Source organism: Bombus vancouverensis, chromosome 1 (assembly GCF_051014615.1).
Source record: "Bombus vancouverensis nearcticus chromosome 1, iyBomVanc1_principal, whole genome shotgun sequence".
NCBI lineage: Eukaryota > Metazoa > Arthropoda > Insecta > Hymenoptera > Apidae > Bombus > Bombus vancouverensis.
In genome coordinates this window covers 17,548,728-17,574,256 of record NC_134911.1, presented here as the reverse complement: position 1 = coordinate 17,574,256, position 25,529 = coordinate 17,548,728, and the positions used below count along the sequence as shown (strand labels likewise).

General features: G+C 31.7%; 5 protein-coding genes across 15 annotated transcripts; 4 read left to right on the top strand and 1 right to left on the bottom strand.

Moving 5' to 3' along the window:
• The first annotated feature begins 110 nt into the window (after nt 1–110).
• Nucleotides 111–9,440, top strand: MEP-1 (zinc finger protein MEP-1). Of its 11 annotated transcripts, none has more exons than XM_033328053.2 (10): nt 117–200; nt 1,659–1,786; nt 3,201–3,293; nt 3,701–6,043; nt 6,143–6,231; nt 6,864–7,001; nt 7,532–7,708; nt 8,282–8,404; nt 8,630–8,734; nt 8,845–9,440. In XM_033328053.2, the coding sequence occupies exons 3-10, from the start codon at nt 3,224–3,226 to the stop codon at nt 9,157–9,159; spliced, it is 3,360 nt and encodes a 1,119-aa protein (XP_033183944.1). In that variant the 5' UTR covers nt 117–200; nt 1,659–1,786; nt 3,201–3,223; the 3' UTR covers nt 9,160–9,440. The 11 variants fall into 11 exon arrangements, with proteins under 11 accessions (XP_033183946.1, XP_033183944.1, XP_033183943.1 ...); XM_033328052.2 differs by having other exon boundaries at nt 124–262; XM_033328051.2 differs by having other exon boundaries at nt 137–565.
• A 1,936-nt stretch (nt 9,441–11,376) lies between these two features.
• Nucleotides 11,377–15,368, top strand: Parp1 (Poly-(ADP-ribose) polymerase). Its single transcript, XM_033328060.2, has 5 exons — nt 11,377–11,719; nt 12,068–12,209; nt 12,295–12,839; nt 12,921–13,126; nt 13,227–15,368. The coding sequence occupies exons 1-5, from the start codon at nt 11,606–11,608 to the stop codon at nt 15,190–15,192; spliced, it is 2,973 nt and encodes a 990-aa protein (XP_033183951.1). The 5' UTR covers nt 11,377–11,605; the 3' UTR covers nt 15,193–15,368.
• Nucleotides 15,369–15,460: 92 nt separating this feature from the next.
• eIF3i (eukaryotic translation initiation factor 3 subunit I) lies at nt 15,461–17,240 on the bottom strand. Its single transcript, XM_033328063.2, has 5 exons — nt 17,099–17,240; nt 16,451–16,697; nt 16,093–16,373; nt 15,819–16,019; nt 15,461–15,744 (listed from the first exon to the last, which is right to left on the bottom strand). The coding sequence occupies exons 1-5, from the start codon at nt 17,099–17,101 to the stop codon at nt 15,496–15,498; spliced, it is 981 nt and encodes a 326-aa protein (XP_033183954.1). The 5' UTR covers nt 17,102–17,240; the 3' UTR covers nt 15,461–15,495.
• A 382-nt stretch (nt 17,241–17,622) lies between these two features.
• On the top strand, nt 17,623–20,413 carry LOC117153747 (uncharacterized). The gene is made up of 7 exons (XM_033328090.2): nt 17,623–17,982; nt 18,274–18,450; nt 18,537–18,948; nt 19,027–19,220; nt 19,299–19,628; nt 19,721–19,849; nt 19,940–20,413. Exons 1-7 carry the CDS (start codon nt 17,788–17,790, stop codon nt 20,012–20,014), a joined length of 1,512 nt encoding a protein of 503 aa, XP_033183981.1. The 5' UTR covers nt 17,623–17,787; the 3' UTR covers nt 20,015–20,413.
• A 153-nt stretch (nt 20,414–20,566) lies between these two features.
• On the top strand, nt 20,567–24,883 carry Afg3l2 (AFG3 like matrix AAA peptidase subunit 2). Its single transcript, XM_033328086.2, has 13 exons — nt 20,567–20,815; nt 21,077–21,200; nt 21,279–21,582; nt 21,683–21,776; nt 21,843–22,008; nt 22,095–22,224; nt 22,580–22,698; nt 22,788–23,063; nt 23,145–23,372; nt 23,473–23,699; nt 23,768–23,944; nt 24,031–24,249; nt 24,332–24,883. Exons 1-13 carry the CDS (start codon nt 20,732–20,734, stop codon nt 24,593–24,595), a joined length of 2,412 nt encoding a protein of 803 aa, XP_033183977.2. The 5' UTR covers nt 20,567–20,731; the 3' UTR covers nt 24,596–24,883.
• Nucleotides 24,884–25,529: the final 646 nt, after the last annotated feature.

Below are 25,529 nucleotides of genomic sequence, written 5' to 3'. Positions count from 1 at the left end.
GTGTACCCGGTCACGTGACTATATACAACAAACGCTACTGGTCGTTTCGTCCCTTTAACATTACGCGTACGTCATAAAATTTACGGTCACGTGATTATCGTCGCCATCTTGGCAGTTTTCGACGACGAAGGTAAGAAGGATCCGTGACGTCGAACCCAAATAAACACAAAGTATATGTGAATAATTTTGATATAAAAACGGTGTGTATCAAGTGTCGAAGGAGTCGCGTGTGTAGCCGAATATTTATCAGTGCTTGCGAACGGTCAGTGAATTTAAATAGCACGGCATTTGCGATGTGTGTGTGTTTCGATTATTGGTCCTCTTTGGGGGGATAATCGCGATCGGCTAGCGACCACCACGGCAGCTGTTCGACAGTTAAGCCAGCCCTTATGAAGAAATGGCGGCATCTTCCTAAAAAATTTCAATGAATTAGTAAACACGAGTGTTTCCACAATTTTCGAGATCGTAGATGGAAACAAAGAATTATTATTTGTAAAAAGAAAAAAAAGGAAACGCCAAGGGACTTGCGATTGATTTGTTGGATTTTATGATTTGTACAGTTGTGGTACCGAATAACACAATATAACCAGGGCCGTGACAATCCTCTCAATTCCCTTGCGATTTCCCATAATTTTAACTCCTCTTATCTCTCTTTATTAAACAGATTGTCTCGAAAGATTTTTAACAAGAATTTTCTTTCGAATGTATGCACTAATGTTTACATTTCTTGACTTTTAGTGTAAATATATTACTACACTATTGATGATATTAGAATTCATTTATGATATATCGATTGCCATTAACTACCGACGTTCGCGTAACTTAACTAAATTACTTACATTACATATAGTGATACTAGTGATACACGCTAAGAACTGTTTAGTGGAATTTATTATGTACTTCGCTACTATTGTTTTCACATTGAATCGATCGATTCGAAATTGATAGTTAATTATTTATTTCAATTATATCGACGCAGAGCGTATTTATCCTTTAAATAATGCGATCTTGCACCATTATTTTGCTTACTTAAGTGCATGATCAGCAAGATATGGAGTAGAAAAATGCTGTATGTGAATTATTGAAATTACGATAGAGAATCATGATTTTGATCCTTTAAATCGACTAAATAAAACATTGCATATTAATGTTTCTATAATTTCAATTATTTAATTGTATATTTCTTTGTTTCAATTTTACAGTACATTGGAATAGAAGATAATTCAATCAATGCTCTCATTTTATATTTAATATATTTTAAACAATTTGCATCTCGTACACAACATATATTTTTTTACAAAGTGAACGAAAACATCTAATCAATTTTGTTCTTTTATTTTCATTAAAAGATAATGAATATCATTCAATATTAAAAACATATCTTTTTAATATTTTTTTGTATAAAGTTTCGTTCAAGACTAATGACATTCATATAGAAAGCTATAAAAGAATGATAAATAGCATCCAGTGAAAATATACATCACGAAGTATTCTGTTCCGTTCTGCCGCCCTTTCTTTCTAGCTTGATTTCTGCTTAACCCTTGTGGAAAAGAGCCCACGATTCTTGCGACGGCCCTGGGCATAACTTTTTAACGTTTCCAACGTCGCGCCTGCCCTCTGGTGCCTAATTTTCAGCGATGAATGTTCACTATTTACAGGTTTTGTGAATAAATCGTGTAGAAGTGTGTATAAAGGACAAATCGTACCTCCGCCACCGCCACTGAAGATCGCACGTTGTGAGAATGTCGCGGTATCAGAAAATCGTTTAGGACAAGCAAGCGGTCAGGTGCGTATATTTGTGCCTAGTGACAGGAGACGAATGGAGTTTGTACGCGTTCCATTACCTCATAGATCTGCCGGGGGATTTGTGGATAAGCGAATTAAGTAGTACGAGACACGTCCCGAAACGAGCATACTGAATGGAATTCCTCGGTGTTTTCGATCACTTGCACACCCAATTCTTATTCACGTTCTCCAATTTCCAAATAATCTTATCGTTACTATTTCCAACGAACGATGCGAATGCTGCATCAAAGAGCATTAGTGTAGGTTAAAGTATGCTTAGCATCTTTTAGGAGAATACTGTAATGCTCTTTCAATAGGATGCAAAAGAGACTTTATCATCGTCTCTTCCTACTTCATATATCAAACCGCTTATTTCCTACAAAATTTCGTTTGTCATAAGGACAAATGGTAATTTCGAAAATTTTAATAAGAACTTTGAATAAAAACGTCACCTATCCGGTGGATCAGATCTATGTATACAGATAATCTGACAAAACGATCCGCGTTTATCTAGTTTCTTCTTTGTCACGTATCATCAATCTATATTAGAATGTTATTTGACGTGTTTAAGTTACATGGATAAATGTGAAACTATCCGATACTTGCAATTTCAAATTCGTTCACGTTTAGTATCGTCGTGTGAGATGAATTTGTCATGATTGGATTCGGTAGGTCATAGGGTTGTTCTGTAGGTGGTTGGCGTGTTGTCCGGCATATATAGTGTAAAGTACTGTAGAGAGTCGGAAGGTTGTGCGCTCGCGCGCTCACCTATGGATGGCGAGTCGAATGGTTCGTGTCTGCGTATCACTGCGTGTATGTTTATATACCTACGACTACATGTTTGTCAGTGTGTACGAAAGGCGAAAGTTCGATGTATAAGTTGTAGGTATAGATGTAGGTTTGGTAGGTTTGTGAAGGTTGAGTGAGGAGAGGTACGGCGGAGGGCTGACTGGCTGACTGGCTGGCGCTCGGACGCGGTGGCTGGCGAGTGCAGGTGACTGACTGAGAGACGCTAACCATTCAAGCTACTTCGCAGGACTTCGCTTCGTCTCCGATCATTTTTATCCACGGGTCCACTCCCTGGTTCCTCTTTTTCCAAGTGTGCGCGCGTGCCAAGAGTTTCTCACCGACCAACCAGAGACTCATTTCGGGAACTCTGTCGGGTCTGGAGCGTGGGGATATATATCCAACGAACTTTGTTGGTTATGGGAACAAGGAAATAGGAGTACGGAATTCGCAGCGCCATTTTGAAAAATTCGGCCCCGCTAAAAATTCCCTCTCTCTCTCTCTCTCTCTCTCTCTCTCTCTCTCTCTCTCTCTCTCTCCCCGCCCTCGCGTTCTCATATCGTCGATGCAATGAAACGCGTCGCCGTCGCTACGAGCCGCTTATCCCTCTGCTCTTATTAATTGTTTAGATCAACTGTACAGTGGTGGCCCCATGGAAGGCACGCTGGAAGAACCCCCTATTAAGGACTCATCTCAGACCAGTCCTGATAAGGTTCTCAAAGGTATGCTCTATTCCTCTTTCAAACTTTTAGAGCAACCCTTTTTTTGTACGACCGATATATTCATTTTTCTGTTTTGCTTCGCTATTTTCTTCCGTTATCGTTAAAAAGTGACGCCAGTATTGAGTTTTTCGTTTTTCTGCTATATGGATGGATATTATTTTATTGTATTTTATAACATTTTATTGGATTTGCATGTTGTTAAGAAGGTGTAGTTTGCTCAAGTTATGTAGAAATGATTCACATTTTCTAATACCTCTGCTATGTTCTCTGATCATTGTAGTGTAATTGTAGTTATTAGTGAAGTACTAATAGCTTGCTTCATCTATCATGTTATACTTAATATAATATATATTTAATATTAAAAAAGAATTAATACTTGTATAAAAATAATCTGTTATATTTTGCAGATGTGATTCCAAATGGGGTTAATGGAAATTATAATGACAAGGAAGAATTCATTGATGCTGACACTAATATATCCAAACTTGTGTCAAAAGAAATTAGTGTAGTAAGGGAGCAAAGAGAGGCAAATGGAAAAGAAGATGATGAGGACAAACACAGAATGGATGTTGAAATGGAAGAAAGGGGTCTAGAACCTGAAAATAGTGAACAGAATGGGATAGCGCAAAATAGAAGTAAAGGGAGTGAAATGTCAGAGTCAGAAAATGACTCTAAAATGTCTAAATCTCCAGAGGGTGTCAGTGACATAAACAATTTTAGTGAAGTGTCCAAGACTGAAGACAAGTGTAGAAACACATCTTGTGAGGCTATGGAAGTTGATGAACAGAGTAATAACTCGGATGTTGAATGTCTTGACGAAAACATAACAGAAATACACTCTGATAACGATGATGTGTTCACTACAAAAGCTTCTGCCCTTAAAGATAATAATTTATCAGGCAGTAGTGATATCCAACTTAATGACAGTAGCGAAATTGCTGATAGTAGTATGGATACATCTGATGTGAAAATTTGTGAAGAAAACGGTAGTTGCGATAGTCCTGATATTGAAGAAATAACTGATAGTGCAAAGAATGGTCATAATACTTCACCAGAACGTATTAATAAAGATCCAAAACAAAGAAAACAAAGAAAGCAAGTAGATCTTAGTAGTATTACACCAAGAAGAAGTTCTAGAAATATAAAGAGGACAAGTTACATAGAAAAAGAAATAGAAGAAGAGGAAGTAGATGATGATGGCTCAGATATTGAGGAAATTAAGCCAGAAGATCCTTTGGCTGGTATTGATAGTAAAGACAAAGAGAATTCTAAACTAAAGTCACCAGTCAAAAATAGTAAGACTACTATTGTAGTTAATGATACTAAGCGGTTAGTAGAAATAGCTGCTGGTAGCAAATCTGTAAAAGGAGGAAAGAAAGAACCTACCTTAGTTATTATAGATACAAATTCTATACTTTCTGGACGTGGTGGTGTTCCTGTGAGTAGCAGTAAACCTCATCACACTGTTTCTAGTACTAGCTCATTTTCAGTAGTTCCAGTGGGGATGACTACACAAACTATGTATCCTAATATGAGGACGACTATTACACCAGTGCCCATGACATCAAAAACTGCACAGCTAAGTCCTAAAACTACTAGTATGACAACGGTAACACCTACGGTTACACCTCCAATATTACCTACTTTAAGCGATGACATGTTTGTGGTAGAAGCGCCATCTTTTATAGTACCATATGTATATGAAAAACCACCTCTGAAACCCTTAAAGGAGTTCGTCACAAAATTGGAGAAATGCTTAGAGGAACAAGAAAAAGACGAGAGAAGCAAAAGAAGCATAGAAGAAAATAAGGGAGAGGAATGTGATGAGGATTCACTGGATATAATTCAAAAAAATAAAGATAAAAGTGATGAAAGTGAAAATGAAGGAACTTGTAGTAAGAGTAAAAAAGATGAAGACAGAGGTGATAATTCAGTAGATATAACTGAATCTGGATTTAGTAATATAAGTGATAAACAGGATATACGACAAGACGATAGGAATAAAGTACTGACATATTTTGATTTACCACTGGGGAAATTTTTCATGCAAATTGGAGTGAATCTTGTTCAGGAATATGTGCAAACTGATCTTTTACGGACTCAAAAACGTAAACAGGGAAAAAGTAGCACATCGGCTGAAACTCAACTAGCTATAAATTCACTCATTAAAAATCTAGAATTTAGTAAAGAAAATAATGAACCATTCCATTTAGAACAGAAAAAATGTGAATTCTGTAATTTTAAAACAGAATCAACTTTAGTCATGCAACATCATTTAGAAACTCCACATATGCGCAATTACGTCTACAAGTGTAATTTTTGTCCGACTGAAATGCGTAGTCCCCACGACATATTATACCATATGGAAGCAGAACATAATACTCGCGGGAGGTTGGAGCGGGGTCCAGCTTTTCATCAATGTCCTAATTGTCCGTTTGAAGACAACCAGAAAGGCAAACTAAATCGACATATACTTGCTTGTACTAAGAAATTCAGATCGGAAAAGAATCTAGAACCAGGTGCTGATTGGGAACCTCCAGCAAAAATTCCACGATTCAATCGAACAAGGCCTGTTGGGCCAACTAACCCCAGTGCACTTGCGATGGCAATGAGTGGTAAAGGACCTCAACCACTTTTACCAAAATTACTTCCTGCTCCAATCACTGGTCGTGGAAGAGGACGGCCGCCTATGCAACCAAGATATTCAGATTTGAAAACATTACGACCGGGTGGTACGACAATGCGTCAGGGTAACTTTTTATCATTTTACATTAATATTAACATATTACATTGAATTATACTCGACCTGTGCAAATTCGATTATGTGTAATATATTGCTAATGTTTTAGATAATGTTGCAGGAATGATGTATCGTCCAACATCGTCTGGCTTATTGGTCCCTACTTCATACCGATTTGGTAGTAATCAAATATTTCAGGTAAAAATGTTTTCATTTTTTCTAATTCTTTTTTATTAATAATAGAACATATTTCGGTATTTTTTTGGTAGAAAAGGGACGCACAGTATTTTGTAAATATTGAAGGATTATGTTGCATATTAAACGTATTCTAATGTCGTAACTTTTATAAGATTTGATAGTAATAAGGGGAATGATAATCATTTAAAGTCATGTCCCTGAAGGCAATGTCCTTGAAGTAATGTAATTTCAGTTACAATGTATAAGCACACGTATGATATGCACAATATATTTATGCCTTTATATTTCTTTGAATCTTTTTGTAATAATTGTCACCACTATTAATACACACAGTATCTAATAAAATTTGGGAAAGCTGTCTTACTATATTTTATGTATCAAATTTAAAGAATGATTAATATAGTAAATTATCATAATGGGAAGAAAAGAAAAAATTATATTTGTTTTATTTATTTACATTTAAGTATTTTATTTTCTATTTATCTATTGGTAGTGGAGTATGTTGATTTCCTTCTGTGAATTTTCCTCAGCTAATTTTGTTTTACTAATATCTATAAAAAAACTACAGGTTCACAAATTCAAGTATATAAGAGTTTAAGAATTAGTAAAAAAATATATGGGTGGTGACACAGGTGGTGGGTGGCTCTGGGACTGTCATGTCGGCTGTCTCGGGAGTGAGTAGCAGTAGCGGCGGCAGTTCCGGTCAACCCACACCCATTGCACTTGTACCCAACGTAATCGACTCTCTCTCTAGATTGTCCTCATCACAGGTAAATAATTGTTGGAACCTATCAGGAAGGTTATATTGATTTTGTAAAATTTGTGGTCGCATGGATAATGTGTTCTGCAGGTGCAAAACGGCTTTTATAACCGATTTCTTGAGATTTACTTAATCGAAGCTGTACACAATTGCTTATAAGAGTTAACAATACGTGTAAAGTTATGGCTAAACATATCATTAGTGTGCAGTGCAACTAGTTTCGTAATTATTGATTTCATCAATGTATTTTTACCCTTGTAATATCTTGCATTATGAAAATGTTTAATTTTGTATTGATATAATCTTACATTGTTTATAAATTTCGAAGGAATTCATTGACAATTTTTATTACCTTTACTATTACCTTTGTAAAAATCAGTCGATAATAACTAGTATATATTTAAGTTATATTTAAGATATAAAGATTTTTTTAAATAAGATACAATTTGGTACTGTAACATAATTGGATTAAAAATTTACCAATTCTGAAGGTACACATTTTTAATGTTTAAAATAATTAGTGTATTTTATATTTTTCAGAATACAACAGCAAGTCCCAAAAATCCTACTGCAAAATTGTTAAGTCAACCAAGTATATCTATAACTCCATTACCACGTACAACATCTCAAACCTCCATCCCTGGTTCTGGAACTTCATCAAAGTCTGGAGAAAAAACTACATTTGTCATATGTGAAATCTGCGATGGTTATATTAAGGTGAGTTATGTATTAAGATGATGGGAAAAATACTGTCGGATTTTCTATTATAAAATGTTTCATTAATTTTTAATTACCTATTTGCAAATAAAGATGCACTTCTGTCTTTACCATCAGTTGCAACAGAGAAATTCGCAAGCAAAGATTGAGACAAAATGCACTTATCATCTCATTGTATCTTTCATGGGTTTTAAAAAGTTAACAATGCGACTGTTGTGATTGAAAATTTGTGCAAAGCTTTCAAATATGAGGAACATATAGGATAAAGATGATATAAAAAGCTTCAAACTGGTGATTTCAACTTTGAGAAAGAATCAAGTGGAATATTTTTCTTTGAAAATTCAATAATTTTTTTGAGAAGGTGTAAAAAAAGATGGAAGATACCCATAGGAAATCATGGAAGTGCCTTATCAGAAAATTCGACATTACTTCCCGCTCAACTTGATATATTATATTCAAATAGTTTTAACGATATAAAATGTTGTAAAATTAAATAATACTATAAGTATTATGCATTATATATTATAAGTATTATACTTTGTACATGTGCCTTGTCTCTATTTTATCTTTCAGGATTTAGAACAACTACGTAACCATATGCAATGGATTCACAAAGTAAAAATACATCCAAAGATGATTTATAGTAGACCTCCATTGAATTGCCAAAAATGTCAATTTCGGTTTTTCACAGATCAGGTACTTAAATACATACTTTTCCTCTTTTATAAATTTCATTACTGTATTTAAATATAAAATAATACAACAAACAACATGTGATGTATATAGAGCACATTTTATGAATTAAAAATGAATATTTTTCCAATTTTTTTTATTTTTTTTATTCAATTATTGACTGTGCCTTGTTCAATCTTTTATATGTAAAAATAAAATTATAATAGTATTGTGTAAATATTATTACAGGGTCTGGAAAGACATTTACTTGGGTCTCATGGTTTGGTTACATCTAGTATGCAAGAAGCTGCAAATAGAGGAAAAGATGCAGGTCGCTGTCCCGCTTGCGGCAGGGTGAGTTATACATTTTATGTTGCTCAACATTCGAAATTATGTACATGTGAGATTGGGAGATATACATTTAAGCAGCATATTACTTGAGGGTTGTGGATCTTAATTTTTAGGTATATCAATGGAAATTACTAAATCATGTTGCGCGAGATCATGGAATGACATTAAAACCAGCGCATCTATCTTATAAATGTACAGTTTGCACTTCCACGTTTGGAATGTATAAGCAGTTTGAAAATCACGTATATTCGGCACATAGTGGCGTAGCTAAAAGAGTAATGGATAAGAAGAATACACCTTCATCTCCATCGTCCAGATCCAATGACTCCCTTCTGAAACCATTGAAGATTAATGATGAAATTACGATTATTCCACAACCAGCAAAACCTACAACCAGGTCGGGTACATCTCAAGGCAGAGGAAAATAGCAATGATCAGCAGAGTGATACATGTGTCTTGTCTTAATGAATTTCACCTAATTTTGTGGTACTCCATACCAGTCATTGTAGTATACAATGATTGACGTACCGTGTACATGTGTATGCATATTATGCTTAAGACGCAATTACAACACATAAACATACAACTCTGAGCAAAAAAATAGTTGATTGCGTAATAATATTCCATCAATGATTATACCGATATATTTATTTAAGAATTTTTATTGTTGTTATCAGACATAGATAAAATAGACTGTAAAAATATTAAAGGGTGGCCTTCAGTCTAATTCCTTGGTTAATCCTAGAGCTGCATATTCCTGACCTACTACACGCCTATAAAAACCTATAAATACGAAGTATATTTACATTTTATGCGACACTCACATGTCATATTGTGAATCTTGGATAGTAAATTCACTAATAATATAAATTCTTTTTCTAAGGACAAATATATTTGAATTAATTCTATTTTGTTATTAATCCTAATACGATTACGTAAGACAATGAACGATAAACTGTCCTTACTCCATATATTCGATGTGTCTACACGTCATGTTGCGAAGAAATTTCTGAACGATATACCAAATAAAAAATTGTACTAATTAATGGGAGTGACCTAAAACTTTCGCAATGTCTTTTGGTAAATAATAAGTATTATTTACCAAAAAAATGGGTAAATAAATGGGAATAAATTTTCTCCATTTTTTTCCAACACATACATATTTTTGTCTTCTTTTCAAATTTGGAATCATACTTTTAAGCGATGAATGTGGAATATATAATTCTCTGTTTAATTTGTAACGTTTGATAAAGTTGTGTGTATGAAGTAAGTTATAAAATCAAAACATCTTTTGAAGTTGTAAATTGTATCTATTGCTATAAGTTTAAATTTTTCGTGGCAGACGTTATAATAAAATATTAAGTTTTATTTTTGCGCTCTTATATAAACAAAAATGTACATTAATATAGAATATAATATAAACGACTATATCAATAAAATAGGATGGCACACATATGTGTATACATTTTTTCCGTTGGAACGATAAATTTATTATGAAATACCGAATTTGTTAGTATGAACAACGTGACATCTACACTTATATATTTATATATGTATATATATAATATCAAGAAAAGTATTATATATATAAATATGTAAAATCATATATATATATATATATATATATTACATATATATATATATATATATAATTATTATAGCATAGTGATAGCGTGGTATAAGAAGGGACAGTTAATTATCTTCTTGTAAGCACTATGGATTTATATAATAGGCTTATATGAATATGTAGATAGTCGAAAGAAGTAACAGAATTAATTTAATAATTTTGATCTTTTCTTAATGAGTTTTGTACGTTATTGTAGGAAATAATTTTAGAAAAAAAAGATTGCATTCGATAAAGGACATAACATAGTGCATTTTTACACTGTATGGTTATATTATTTAATTGAACTACCACTTGTCAGCCACTTTTATGGCAAACTATGTTGGTAAAACAGAGAAACATTTATAGACGTAATTACAGAAATATATAGTTTACTGTAATAATTTGTACAATATTATACGATTATAAAAATAAAGTGTACCAACATTGTATTACAACTCATAGCTTATTTATAATATCCTTTAGACTACATACAATAATGTAGATCTATGTTTACGGGTATGCATTTATTTTAAATGTTTTATGCATTTTAATGCATCATGTATAATTGATAATGAGTATATACCTGTAACAATATAATGTAAATCAAATCATATAAATTGATTATATATAAAGCATATAAATTAGTAAATAATTATTAAGTATGAAAAGATAATGTTAATATATATATATATATATATATATATAAAATATAAAAGTATAATTGTATTATAAGTAAATAAATGTTTCATATTTTAATTATTAGTTTGAAAATAAATTTAAAAGATTAAAAAATTGAGTAATTTCCCAAATTAAATTAAAGATTTTATATTAGAAAGAAAAAATAATTTCCAAGTCAGAATACCTTTTTAGAGTAAACTAACGTATAAATGTATGAACGAAAGTGATAATTAAGGTAAGTTCTAAAATTCGTAGAAAACAGGATATCACTTCCGGTTTATATATCATACGTATATATCACATGATTAGTCATCAATTTATTATCGAAGTATTTAACACATACTTCTCGAATTTAAATTGAATTAATTGAAGTAGATAAAATTGAAATTACATATAATCATTGTAGGATTTTTTTTGTTCTATGATTGGTCACTTATTTAAGATAGATTGTAATTGTAACAGAAAATAAGATAAACTTCCGAATATACTGGTATTTGGCGCGCAACGCGCATTTTGTCTTCGCACATTGAATACTGCTCTTTGGCGCTTGGCTTCAAGACTAAAATTATTGAACGGATTTTAGTGAAACAATGAATCCTGATTTACCATATTCTGTCGAATATGCAAAAAGTTCGAGGGCTTCATGCCAAAATTGTAAGAAAAATATCGAAAAAGATTCGTTAAGACTCGCCGTTATTGTTCAGGTATACCATGTCAACATTATTAATTTTGCATGAATTTATATGTCATTGCTGTAATCAGCATAAGTTTTAAATTCAATTATTGTTCAGCTTCATCAAGGTTACATAATATAATGGCAATTGATGATGTGTTCGATAATACAATATAAAATGCAATATATTTATGAAGATTAATGTGTTTCTATTAATAAATTATTATTTTATCTACATTTAATTTTAATAAAATTGGGGAAATTTATTTAGAATTACTTTTTAATAAAGTCATTGAGTTTATCCATATGTTTTATATTCCTTTAAAACTATTATAATGTTTTAAAATATGTTTGTTAAATTTTAGCTTTTAAATTTTAGAGTCCTGTTCATGATGGAAAGGTACCAAAGTGGTATCATCCGCCTTGTTTTTTCATGAAACAAAGGCCAAAAACTACTGCAGATATTGCTAATTTTGATAATATTCGCTGGGAAGATCAAAAGGAACTTCAAAGGAGAATTGGTTTGTTTATTATATTGCTGTAAATCATATTTGATATTATAATACAATAATATAATGCAATAGTTTGAATCGAACATTTTTATAGAGGAAGCAAGCACCCTTCCATTGCCTGCATCTAGAAAAGGAAGAAAGCGTAGTGGTGGTGGTACTGCTGCTGCAGGTCCATTACATGATTTTTTAGTCCAATATGCAAAATCTAACAAATCAACTTGCAAAGCCTGTGAAGAAAAGATAGTACAGGGTGAGATCAGAGTATCAAAAAAAGATTTTGAAAGTGAACATGGCAGAAGATACGGTGGTATAGATAGATGGCATCATCTTGAATGCTTTGCCAAAGTAAGGGAAAGTTTACAATTTTATGAGAGTGGAGATTCACTTCCTGGCAAAGATGAACTTTCCAAAGATGATCAGAAGAAACTCAAAAGTGTTTTGCCAAGAATTAAGGTAGATGATGTCCCACCTGTTAAGAAAATCAAAGATGAACCAGAAGATGCAGAAGAAGAGAAAGAAATGAAAAAACAAAATGATGAATTATTTGCAATTAAAGATAAATTATCCTCTATAAAGAAACCTGACCTCATTACTATGTTAGAAGAAAATGAACAACAAATACCAGAAGGTGTTTCAGCTGTATGTATTTTATTTTAATTAAATTTATTTTTGATTCAAAGTAAATAAAATATTTAAATGATTAACATATTTGTTGTGTAGATAATAGATCGTTTATCGGATGCAATTTGTTTTGGGGCTTTAAAGCCGTGTCCAAAATGTAATGGACAGCTTGTGTATAATTCAGGTACTGGATACAAATGTACTGGAGATTTGACAGAATGGACAAAGTGTGAAAATGTCATGCAAGATCCTAAAAGAAAGAAATTTGTAATACCATCTGATATAAAAGAAGCATATCCAGATCTGTAAGTATTTTCATAAATTAAAATTAAAAGCTATTTTCATAAATTAGCATATTTGCGAAAGACATGTGAAAAAATTAATCACTGTTTCAATGTTTAATAGCAAATCTTTGAAATACAAAGTTAGAAAACGACTTATAAAGATAGCTGTACCATCAACATCTAGTGCAGTAAAAAAGGAAGATGAAGTTGATTCTGGACCCAAAGTTGAAGCAAAACCCAAGCCATTAAAGCATATGCAATTCTTTATTATAGGGAACATAGGAAAAGATAGAAATACCTTAAAAAAGGAAATTTTACATCTAGGAGGAGAGATAACTTCAAAACTTCATGAAAATGTAGCTGCTATTATATCAACACAACATGAAGTAGATAAAATGAGTAAAAAGATGGAAGAAGCCAAAAGTTTTAACATTCAAGTTATTACTGCAGACTTCATTGAGGAAGCTAAAAAATATACAAAACCTGCTATATCGCTCATTGAAAAGAAAACTATTTCAAGTTGGGGAGGTGACTTGTCTAATAAAATTAACGTTCTCACAGAAAAATCGAATGTCTCAAAAAGTAAAGGGAAAAGTACATTTGAAAAATCAGGATCTGGTAAAATGAAATTGCAATTGAAAAAAGGTGAAACTGTTGACCCAGATAGTGGTTTACAAGATTGTGCACATGTATATCAAGAGGGTAAAAATAAGTATAATGTTACATTGATACTTTCAGACATACAAACTAAAAAAAATAGCTATTATAAGTTGCAGATTTTAAAGCACGATAAGAAAGGTGAATACTGGTTGTTTAGAAGCTGGGGCAGAATAGGAACTACTATCGGTGGTTCAAAAGTACAGAAATTATCTCTAGAGGAATGTATAGCTCAGTTTGAGGAACTATACACGGAGAAAAGTGGAAACTGTTGGAATCAGAGAGATAATTTTGTTAAAGTACCTGGCAAAATGTACCCGGTGGATATTGATTATGGGGACGATGTATCGACAAAATTAGACTCTCATATTAAGAGTGAATTAGAACTGCCAATTCAAGATTTAATGAAATTGATTTTCGATGAAGCGAATATGAAAAAGGTGATGGTTGAATTTGAAATTGATGTAGAAAAAATGCCGCTTGGAAAGTTGTCCAAAACACAAATCCAAAAGGCGTATTCAGTATTAACTGATTTACAAGAAGTATTAAAGAAGAAAGATGTCGATTCGGTTCAATTGGTTGATGCATCCAACAGATTTTATAACCTAATACCTCATAATTTCGGAGTATCCGAGCTTAAAGTCTTGAATACGATGGAAGAAATCCATGCCAAGTGTGAAATGTTAGACGCATTACTTGAAATGGAAATTGCGTATTCGCTTTTGCATACTAAGGCGGATGCAACAAAGAATCCACTCGATACCTATTACAAGCAACTCAATACTGAAATTAAAATATTGGATAAGGAAAGTGAGGAGTATAAAGTCATTAAAAAATATGTGCAAAATACTCATGCAGCAACTCATACACTGTACGAACTTGAAATTCAAGATGTATTTGTTATTAAGAGACAAGGGGAAGACAATAGATATAAGCCATTCAAGAAATTACACAACAGGAAGTTACTGTGGCATGGTTCTAGAACGACTAACTTTGCTGGTATACTTTCTCAAGGTTTAAGAATAGCGCCACCAGAAGCTCCCGTTACTGGTTATATGTTTGGTAAAGGTATATACTTCGCGGATATGGTTTCCAAATCTGCGAATTATTGTTGTACACACAGTGGAAGCCCTACGGGTTTGTTATTGCTTTGTGAAGTGGCATTAGGTAATATGCATGAACGATATCGTGCAGATTATATTGAAAAGTTACCGAGCGGTAAGCATTCAACATGGGGTCGTGGTCGGACACAACCCGATCCTGAAACTGTTTACAAAATGAAAGACGGTGTTGAAGTTCCATATGGTGTGCCTGTATCTGCTAAATTACCAAAAAAATCTGATTTATTATACAATGAATACATCGTATATGATGTTGCTCAGGTAAAAGCGCAATACTTACTGAAAATGAATTTCAAATACAAAGAGTAATATTTTTTTAAATATTTAAGCAAAATAAACATAAAAATTTATATCCAATGTAATTCAGCTATGTATGTTAAATATTTGGAACTATTCCATTAATAATACTATCTTCCATGTTTTTGTCACAGAAAGTAATGTATCAATTTTCATTTTATATGAACAATAAATTTAAAAATAGTAAATCTTTATTTTTAACATACTGCATCAGGCCGCCTTTATCCTAATATCCATATATCTCAAGAAAGAGAATAGAAAAAATAATTTACACCATTCATTTAATTGATACATATTTATTTTTATTTCATAAAATTAGTATTCAAAATGGAAGTCAAAATAAGATTGATCAAATGTATTAATACGAACATAACCATCTTCTCCACCTGTTGAAAAACTACGTCCATTAGGGTGAAATGCTAGAGAATTAATTGGACCAAAGTGTCCTTTTAAACGTGCAAATTCTTCTTCAAATACTAAATGGAAAAATCGAGAATCGAATTTTCCTTGACGAGTGGACGTTGTTGTGACATCCATTGCATCTTGACCTCCTCCAAGAACCACCTATAAAAATACAGTATTTATAAATTTTGATAAATATTATTTCCCAAATGTCTTAATCACTATATGACACATACATGATCAAAAATTGGAGAAATCGTAGCAGAATTAACAGGTCTTTCTGTTTTGTATGTTTTTAATAACATTAACGATTCACTGTCAAATAGTTTAGCAGTATTATCTTTTGAAGCAGTCACGAACATAGTGCCATCTTTGTTGAATTGCATGTCATTTATTTGTGATTTGTGACTTCTGACACTTGTCATCTTTTTTCTTGTCTACAAAAAAATAGATAAAATTATAAAAAAGTTTTAAACATTTAATTCATGAGAATACAAATATATTACATACTCTAACATCCCAAAGAGTGATTTCACCATCTTCATGGCCAGTAATAATTGTTTCATCTAATGCACCCCACAAGATAGCAGTGATTTTGGGACCATTCACAGCAATTCTAGAAATTGCATCTGCTTGTGATAATACTGCATCAACATTTTTGATATCAATGATAAACATTTCACATTGGTGTCCTAAAGCTTTATCTGTAGAGTAAACAGCAAGATTTGCTGAATAACTAAAGCTACATGTTCTCACTGAACTGTTTGTATGAAGCAAACCTATTTCTTTTCCTATAATATAACATAGTCATATTTTAATAAATAAAGCAAATAAGTGAAAAAATATTATATGTATGTGCAATACAAACCAGTTTGACAATCCCAAACTCTTAGTGAATTGTCACCACTTCCAGATAAAAATCGTGTTGTATCCCAATTAATGTCAATACACCATACTGAGCCATTGTGTCCATTGAAAGATCCAAGGCGTTCTCCATTCAAAGAATACCAAACATTTGGCTTTTTATCCTTACTAGAGGAGAATAATAAGTCTCCTTCTCTATTGTATTTAATTTGCGTTATGGCACGTTCGTGCCCGTGCAACATTAGAGGTTTCTACAAAAAATAATAAATTTATCATTTTTTAATATGTTTTATATTAAATACGTTTCGTTTTTAACAAAAACAACTGACTAAATATTACCATTACTAAATTTTACAATATATGGAATAACATAACCACAAAATATCACGAAGCAATATGTGATATCAGTTTAAATTATCGCAGTAGGTATTATAAAAAGAATCTTTCAAGCTTTAAAATCGTGAATACAATTTAAAAGAAATAATATCCAAACTCTCAAAAATGCATTCATACTTAATAATGTGTAACGTTTTTAACGTAGCAATAATATTGAGGTTATGCTGTCACATGTTTAAATACATCAAGGAAAATGTACATCGAATCACAATGAAAAACAATATGTAAAATGATTGATATGTATAAAATCACTAACCATTTTGTTTTTAAATAGGCGATTAAATAAAGTGGTCAAAAAGTTAGCAAACACAAACACTCCGTTACCCTAAAGCAGTCATACAACTCTTACAATATAAAAAGACGTGAGTTTACTAATACATATAAGGGCTCAATTCTTTTGTGTACATACATATATTTGTACTACATCTCAAATTTTATGAAAGTTGGCAACTAGAATCAAGCGGAGATATTCTAGTTATTAGAATTTGAGCAAATTAAATAAACTTAATTATTGTTTAAATAAAAATCTTTCTATATTTTATATTTTATACATTTTTTACATATTTTTTAAAGTTTTAAACTGAAATGTTATATTGTTAAATTCGGTATAGATAACATGTGTATGAACCAATCATAATATACGTTTAACTGGCAATTAATATGTTTGTAATATAATTTTTTATTATTATATTTGATTTTTAAATAAGTGTTTGTATATAAATATAACACGTACGCAAAATAGTTTAATGATACATAAGTAATCAGGATAAATGATCGTATAAAGGTGGTGTAAAATTTATTAGAGTTTTTACAAAGTACCATGAATAATCACTGAGGTCCGTATCTTGGTTGTGAAGCTCTCTGAAGAGTTCAGTCCTGTTCCAAATTCCGGTTGTATATGATACGAATTATTGAAACTGAAAAAGGAAACGAAACTGAAACGGCATGTCCGAAATTACTAACCAACATGAGATCAATCAGAGTTATTGGTTTAAATGGAATGATTATCAAAACCATCTCTCCGATGTAGTTAGACAACTTTTAGAGGAGGACTGTATGGTAGACGTTACCCTGGCTGCGGGCGGGGAACGTATTCATGCTCATCGCATAGTTCTCTGCGCTTGTAGCACTTTATTTCGAGTAAACAATCTTTGTACTCTTAAGAATTCATAGCTTTGAATTTGAACATTGTTTTATGATTACTTTCAAATAGTTTTCAGTGATTAAAGTTTGTACTTCGAATTCGTTTTTATACAGGTTTTAATAATCTTTTCTGTGAAATATATTACAAAATGTAGTGCTCATTACACACTATAATGACATACCTTTCCATGTTAAAAAAATATATATTTCATTTTGTTTTAGGATAGATTAGGTGTGTATGTAGTATTCTGCATGATTTGCATAATAATTCATTTCTTTTATTTATAGGAAATATTGAGTCAAGTAAATGAAGATCATCCAACAATAATATTAAGCGATATTTCTGCTCAAGATATAAAATCTATTATAGAATTTACTTACCATGGGGAAGTGAGAGTACCAGTTGAAAATATTAGTACCTTATTAGATGCGGCACGTTCACTAAAAATCTGTGGCCTTATTGAAGTTAGTTATACTTAAAGAGAAAGTTAAAGAGAGTTAAATGGAAATATTTTTCTTTTCTTATCATTATTCTGTTTCTTTGTTTATAGATTGATGGACTTGAAGAAACTGACTCAGTTGTAAGCAATAAGGATTTTAATGATAATAATGAAGAGCCAATGACTGTAATTAGCGAGGCTGAAGAAAATGTTATTAATGCGTTGCAACATAGTTATGAAGATTTGGAAGACCAACAAAAAGATGAGGTCGTCGAAAATTCCACTTTGAATAAAAAAAAGAAACGTAGGCGCGATACAACAAAAAGAGATTATAGCGAAGATATGTTGGCAGCGGCAATTAATGATTTAAAAGCCGGGCAGACATTAATAGAAGCTTCTACTAAACATAATATACCACGTTCAACTTTGTACATGCGTGCTAAAGCATTAGGTATACATTTAAACGCATCAAGAAACGAATATCCGGCAGAGTGTATGAAAGCTGCTATAAATGCGGTAATTGGTTGGTATCTATACCATATTTACTCAATATATTAATTCTGTGGCATCATTCAACTTGTCATCATCACTCTTACTACAGGTGGATCAAGCCTACAGCATGCATCAGAACTTTTTAGTATACCAAAGACTGTATTATGGAGGAGGATTCAGAAAGAAGGATATCAAATACTACGTTCGGAAATGAAAAGGTCTTATGGATCAGATAAACGGGAAGCTGCAGTTAAGGCTTTAGAAAGAGGAGAGAATTTAACGAAAGTAGCACTTGAATTCAAAGTAAATTATTTAACATTTTGTTTCTTGCTCAATTTTATTTAGGCTCTCTAAGAGTAATAACGGTAATTATGATTTTAGATTCCGAAAACTACTTTATTTAGAGATAAGGCGCGATTGGTAGATGAAGGAAAATTGCCATTATCATTTTGGAAGAAACGTAAGACGGAAAATGAAGAATTGAAAAAATCTCGTTTGGAAGAAGCTGTTGCTGCATGTAAAGGAGGGAAAATGTCGCAAGCAGCAGCATCAATGACTTACCATATTCCAAAAACAACGATATGGAGACGTCTCCAACAAGATGGTAAAAAGTCAGAGCGCTCGTTAAGTTCAAGGAAACAAAGAATAGCTGATTCTAAACATAATACAGAAACAAAGGTACAAGAAGGATCTGATTTTACATATTGCGAGGTATTATGGATTAATAATATCTATCTTATATCTTTTATTGCCAAAATTTTTGTGTTGCAGATTTTGTGATTGTTAATAAATTTTAATTACAGGTTTCGTCAGAAATTCCTATAACTTATATAGATGAAAATAGTATACCTGAAGATTCTGTGATAATATTAACAGCAGAAGATATGGATGGACTTAATTTAGAAGAGGGACGACAAATTATTGTTAACTCAGTATGTTTTTTATTCATTTCTTTTTTAAATCGAATTTTTTAAAAATATTTCATAAAAACTCTTCATATATATAAAATTTATATTTTACAGGAATCGGGACAAGAATATGTTCCTTGTGCTATAAGTATTGAAGAAAATTCAAACTATTCACAAACTGAAAGTTAGCATATGAAGTATTACCAATAGAGTAACACTCATTAATATTCGTTTTGTATAATAATACGTGTATTAATTTAGATTTTAGTAATATATATATATATATATATATCATATATGAAAACAACGCGCGTATACGTATATATGACGCAAGTACATATAAAAATTCCTATCTAATATCTTCATGAGACGATTGAATTATTATTAACATCTGCATTTTTGTGTGCATTATTTCCTTATATTTATTTATAAATAAACTTTGTTATAATTTTCGTCTTTTAGGAAAATGTATAATAACGTTAATTCATTTAATGTATAATAACGAAATGTAGACTTATACGTTTCCTTATGTGAATTGGTATAATATGTTTGATTCATCTGAATGTCGCAATGATCAAGCATGTGCTTCAATAAAAATAATTTTTCTTAGAATGTCAAAAATATCTTTCACTTTAGTCCCCTATATTTCTAGTAACACTAAATAAAATTAATATCCTAGTAGTGAACTGAGTCATTTATTAGTCAATTCTCTTCGTGCAAAATTGAATAACCAATAATTGCTCGGCTTAAGAACTTATATACGTTTTGCGTTGTAAACGAGAAATAGGGATTAAGACTGGGGATATTTGTTGAGATAATGTCTTGTGGCCGGTAATCTACTACAAGGAACGTGTGGAAACTACGAAATTTCATCATATTACGTGATTACAGACACTTACCACAAATATGGCCCATCAGCTATTATATTCGACAAGTAAATTAGAAAGATTTGTTCTGAACTCCGTTTACAAAAATGCCAATATATTTCAGGTATAAATATGATCTGACATAACCTCTGTTCTTTATCATGAATGACTTCTTTAATAAAGATCAATTCTTATTTAAATTGCTGTATATATAATTTGTAGTTGTCCGATACTTTTTGTAATTATGTATATATTTATTTAAATGTGGGTATATAAAGATTAAACTAATAGTATTTGGAACTTTTATAATGTTTGTATAGAATGTTTTTTATGTTGCATTTCATTGCTATATTTGTTATATTGTATGTCATAAAATTTGTTTTAGTTAAGAAGATATTTATCATTGATAAGAAATAGCAACGAAACGACTACATTGGAACATTTACGAAATCAATGGAGATTATTATGCAATGAGCCACCAAAAGGATTTGAAAAATTTTTTAAACCAAGTTATTATCCTATACTTATTAATTTGCTCTAAACTATAAAAAGTAGATTATAAAATATCTTAAATTTCTCATCTGTAGAAAAAGATTCTGGTAAAACGACTGAAAAGATTACTGAGAAAGCTAAAGGAGGACAATCCAAGGAAGCTTCTCAATCGCAGTCATCTAGAGCAGAATCTCAAAAATCTAGTACGCATTCTGCGAGTAGTGATAAACGTACATTTTCATGGGAGTTTAAATGGAATGGAGGCAAGAAATCATTTGGAGATAAAAAGAACGAAAAATTGCTTTTTCTTGGTGTTACATTAATGGGATTGTTTTACATATATTTGCAACAATTATCGAATCAGGCTACAGAAATTACATGGAAAGAATTTGTAACAAAGTAAGTGAATTATAATGTATAGTAAAGTAAATGAATAATTTTTTGTAGACATACCCAGTATACAAATTTCATGTAAATGTTTTATGTTAATTCTATTTAGATATTTAGATAAGGGAATAGTGGATAAAGTGGAAGTTATCAATAAACAGTGGGTCCGTGTCAAATTATTGCCTGGGAATTTTGCGAATGGACAAGTAAGTTTAGAGGTAGTTCAATTTAAGTTTAACAGGTGAATGAATGGATACTTTATTATTGTGTAGGATACTTTATGGTTCAACATTGGTAGTGTTGAAACTTTTGAAAGAAATTTGGAGAATGCACAAATTGAATTAAATATAGAGCCACAAAATTATCTATTAGTACAATACAAGGATGAGCTAGAATTATATCATATTTTAAAAATTTTACCACAGGTGCTTATGTATGGTAAGCTATGTTTATTTTTGTGTAGATATACATTTATGACAGATATTCAGATAATAGCTAGATATAATATTAAATGTTATTTACAGGAGCCATATTTTATGTGTTCCGTAAATCAGCAGAATCACTTGGTAAGGGAAGGAAAGGTGGCCTTTTTGGGGCATTAATGGAATCAACTGCAAAAATGGTTAATTCCAAAGATATTGGTGTAAGATTTAAGTAAGTTAATAGAAATATTGTTGTATAATTCTACATTATTGTATTTCAAAAGATTATTATGAATTGTAGACAATTTTCTTCTACTCTGGGCTCTTCTGCCATATTCGTTAGAATGTTTTAGGATGAAATGAACACAGTGAAAAACAAGAGGTATTAACAAAATAACAAAAGCAGATAGAAGACAAACGAATATGCAGTTAAAACAATTAACAAGTAGTCAATTTATAGAGTAGGAAAAAGTTGTGTGCAATTGTACGACTCCCTTTAAGGATATCGTGTTTGAGTAATATTTCATTTATTACCTTTTTGCTATATAATTGCTATAAATATTTCTATGTGTATTATTGAAATTTAGGGATGTTGCTGGGTGCGAAGAAGCTAAGATTGAAATTATGGAGTTTGTAAATTTTTTAAAAAATCCACAACAATATATAGAGCTTGGTGCTAAGATACCTAAGGGTGCAATGCTGACGGGTAAGTACATATAGTTTAGGAATAAATAGCTCTTATTAGTTTTGGATTAGTTTAGGATTATAATTTAGAACTTGTATAATATTTTATAGGTCCACCGGGTACTGGTAAAACGTTATTAGCTAAAGCTACAGCTGGTGAAGCAAATGTACCTTTTATTAGTGTATCAGGTTCTGAGTTTTTGGAAATGTTTGTTGGTGTTGGTCCATCAAGAGTTCGAGATATGTTCGCATTGGCACGAAAACATGCTCCGTGTATATTATTTATTGATGAGATCGATGCCGTTGGAAGAAAAAGGGGAGGCCGAAACTTTGGTGGTCATTCGGAACAAGAAAATACACTTAATCAACTTCTAGTTGAAATGGATGGTATACTATAATAATTGATAAGATCATGTATTGCATTATTCAAAATTTATATTTGTTCGAGTAATATATTTTTTTCTTCAGGTTTCAATACAACTACTAATGTAGTTGTATTAGCGGCAACTAATAGAATAGATATTTTAGATAAAGCTTTGTTGCGACCTGGAAGGTTTGATAGACAAATTTTCGTTCCTGCTCCAGACATTAAAGGTCGAGCTTCTATCTTTAAAGTACACTTGAAACCTTTAAAAATCACAATGGATAAAGACCAATTAGCCAGAAAAATGGCTTCCTTAACGCCTGGTTTTACAGGTATAAAAAGTGAAATTAGTTACTAATAAAATCTTGAAAACAAAGATAAAAGAAGAATGTTAAAAATGTATTGAGAATACTATGAGTGAATTGATTTTAGGAGCTGATATTGCTAATGTTTGTAACGAAGCAGCTTTAATAGCAGCCAGAGACTTGAGCGATAATATTTACTTAAAACATTTTGAACAGGCCATTGAAAGAGTTATTGCAGGCATGGAAAAAAAGACGAATGTCTTGCAACCTGAAGAAAAAAAGACGGTTGCCTATCATGAAGCAGGCCATGCAGTAGCAGGCTGGTTTTTGAGATATGCGGATCCGTTACTGAAGGTGATTCTTAGATTTCAAAAATAGTAATAGTTTGATTATAATTTCACTTATGTTCTTTTATGGGGCAGGTCTCCATAATTCCTCGAGGAAAAGGTTTAGGTTATGCACAATATTTACCTCATGAACAATATCTTTATACAAAAGAACAATTGTTTGACAGAATGTGTATGGCACTTGGAGGGCGAGTGTCGGAAGAAATCTTTTTTGGTCGTATTACAACAGGAGCGCAAGATGACCTACAAAAAGTATTGTCGTGCTGCGTTTCTTTCCTTTTTTTACAAATTTATAACGCGCGTAAGTAATTTACTAATATTGAATTTATTTTTATCAGGTAACTGCAAATGCATATGCTCAAGTCATTCAGTATGGTATGAACGAAAAAGTTGGCAATGTGAGTTTTCAAATGCCACAGCAAGGCGAAATGACTTTCGATAAACCATATTCTGAACACACTGCACAGCTTATCGATACTGAAGTACGTGAATTAATTGAACGAGCCCATACTCACACACGCGATTTACTTACAAAACATAAGGAGAACGTATCTAAGGTATAAAATATTCTTGGTTTATGAAAAAGTTAGTTTTTATGAATATAGTAGCAGATGAATGATCTTACGATTGTTTGTTTAGGTGGCCGAACGTTTGTTAAAGCAAGAAATTTTAAGTAGAGACGATATGATAGAGTTACTAGGTCCTAGGCCCTTCCCTGAAAAGTCAACTTACGAACAGTTTGTGGAGGGTACGGGATCGTTCGAAGAGGACACCAGTTTACCTAAAGGTTTACAGGAATGGAATAAATCGAAGAAGGAGGAGAAAAAGAGTGAAAGTACAGATACCCCACCGCAACCAGTTTCAGGAATGAGTTCTCAAAATCAACCGCAACAGCGATTATAAACCATACTATTATGGATTATAACTTATTAAGTACTTTGTATTATAGTTTGAAATACATGTAATAAGTAGCGATAGACGAATATACACTCGACTGCATTGGTTACAAATGATAATATTATAATTTGCACTCTGCGAAGCTTTTAAATATCAATGAAATTAAATACCGTTTTGCAAAAACTTCCATATCGGTTTGATCCACTGTATAACAATGCCCTTTTGTAACAAAAACCAAGTTGTGTACAAAAAGCGTGACAATGAATATAAATTATTAAAACACTTTTCTTATAATTATAATGTGTTGATTGAAGGACGCAAAGCGATAAGATGACAAGGATTGTATGACTTATTTTTAAGGAGTAAACGAGCGAAGTGATGAGTTAGGGAAATGAATAACAACTTTTGTTCACGTCATTTTTTTTGCAACGTATAATTAATAAAGTTTACAAATGTAGTGCAATGAAACTTTTTATCCTTAAATATTGTAAGTACATTGATAATTTGGTATGTTACTGTTTTCGTTTTATCGCTAATTGTTGGGTTTCACTTTGGTGGAATTCCTGTAGTATATTCCAATGAAACATAATGCGTTTACATTAATTGAATTTTTGTTTATATTAAAATAGCAATTGGAAAAAAGAAAAGACCAAACGGAAAAAAATGTAAACGGTTCTACTTGCTCTTTGTATATGAAGCTTCATATACATATAATTATTTATGACAAGATTGAAAATGCTTTGATACGACGAAGGTCTCTTTTTTGTCAGTAAAAAGGTCATGGTTCTAGGAACAAATTTTTTTATCCTTGGCGTATCTCGTGTTGTCGTGAATGTATTGTATTTTTATCGCGTTTGTAAGGAGTTTCACGAAATTAAATTAGTAACCGATTAATATAAAATATTATTAACGATGAGCGTAGCATATAACAAATTGTACA

Excerpts from the sequence above, each read along its gene's own strand:
- MEP-1 (XM_033328055.2), top strand. The coding sequence starts at position 3,224 with ATGGAAGGCACGCTGGAAGAACCCCCTATTAAGGACTCATCTCAGACC. Across the intron at positions 3,294-3,700 it reads TCCTGATAAGGTTCTCAAAG|ATGTGATTCCAAATGGGGTT; the intron begins GTATGCTCTATT and ends TATATTTTGCAG. Across the intron at positions 8,735-8,844 it reads GCTGTCCCGCTTGCGGCAGG|GTATATCAATGGAAATTACT; the intron begins GTGAGTTATACA and ends CTTAATTTTTAG.
- Parp1 (XM_033328060.2), top strand. The coding sequence starts at position 11,606 with ATGAATCCTGATTTACCATATTCTGTCGAATATGCAAAAAGTTCGAGG. Across the intron at positions 12,840-12,920 it reads TACCAGAAGGTGTTTCAGCT|ATAATAGATCGTTTATCGGA; the intron begins GTATGTATTTTA and ends TTTGTTGTGTAG. Across the intron at positions 13,127-13,226 it reads AAAGAAGCATATCCAGATCT|CAAATCTTTGAAATACAAAG; the intron begins GTAAGTATTTTC and ends AATGTTTAATAG.
- eIF3i (XM_033328063.2), bottom strand. Across the intron at positions 16,374-16,450 it reads AGTTTGGGATTGTCAAACTG|GAAAAGAAATAGGTTTGCTT; the intron begins GTTTGTATTGCA and ends GTTATATTATAG. Across the intron at positions 15,745-15,818 it reads TTTCTCCAATTTTTGATCAT|GTGGTTCTTGGAGGAGGTCA; the intron begins GTATGTGTCATA and ends GTATTTTTATAG.
- LOC117153747 (XM_033328090.2), top strand. The coding sequence starts at position 17,788 with ATGTCCGAAATTACTAACCAACATGAGATCAATCAGAGTTATTGGTTT. Across the intron at positions 18,451-18,536 it reads AAATCTGTGGCCTTATTGAA|ATTGATGGACTTGAAGAAAC; the intron begins GTTAGTTATACT and ends CTTTGTTTATAG. Across the intron at positions 19,221-19,298 it reads AAGTAGCACTTGAATTCAAA|ATTCCGAAAACTACTTTATT; the intron begins GTAAATTATTTA and ends TTATGATTTTAG.
- Afg3l2 (XM_033328086.2), top strand. The coding sequence starts at position 20,732 with ATGGCCCATCAGCTATTATATTCGACAAGTAAATTAGAAAGATTTGTT. Across the intron at positions 21,583-21,682 it reads TGGAAAGAATTTGTAACAAA|ATATTTAGATAAGGGAATAG; the intron begins GTAAGTGAATTA and ends AATTCTATTTAG. Across the intron at positions 23,945-24,030 it reads CGCAAGATGACCTACAAAAA|GTAACTGCAAATGCATATGC; the intron begins GTATTGTCGTGC and ends TATTTTTATCAG.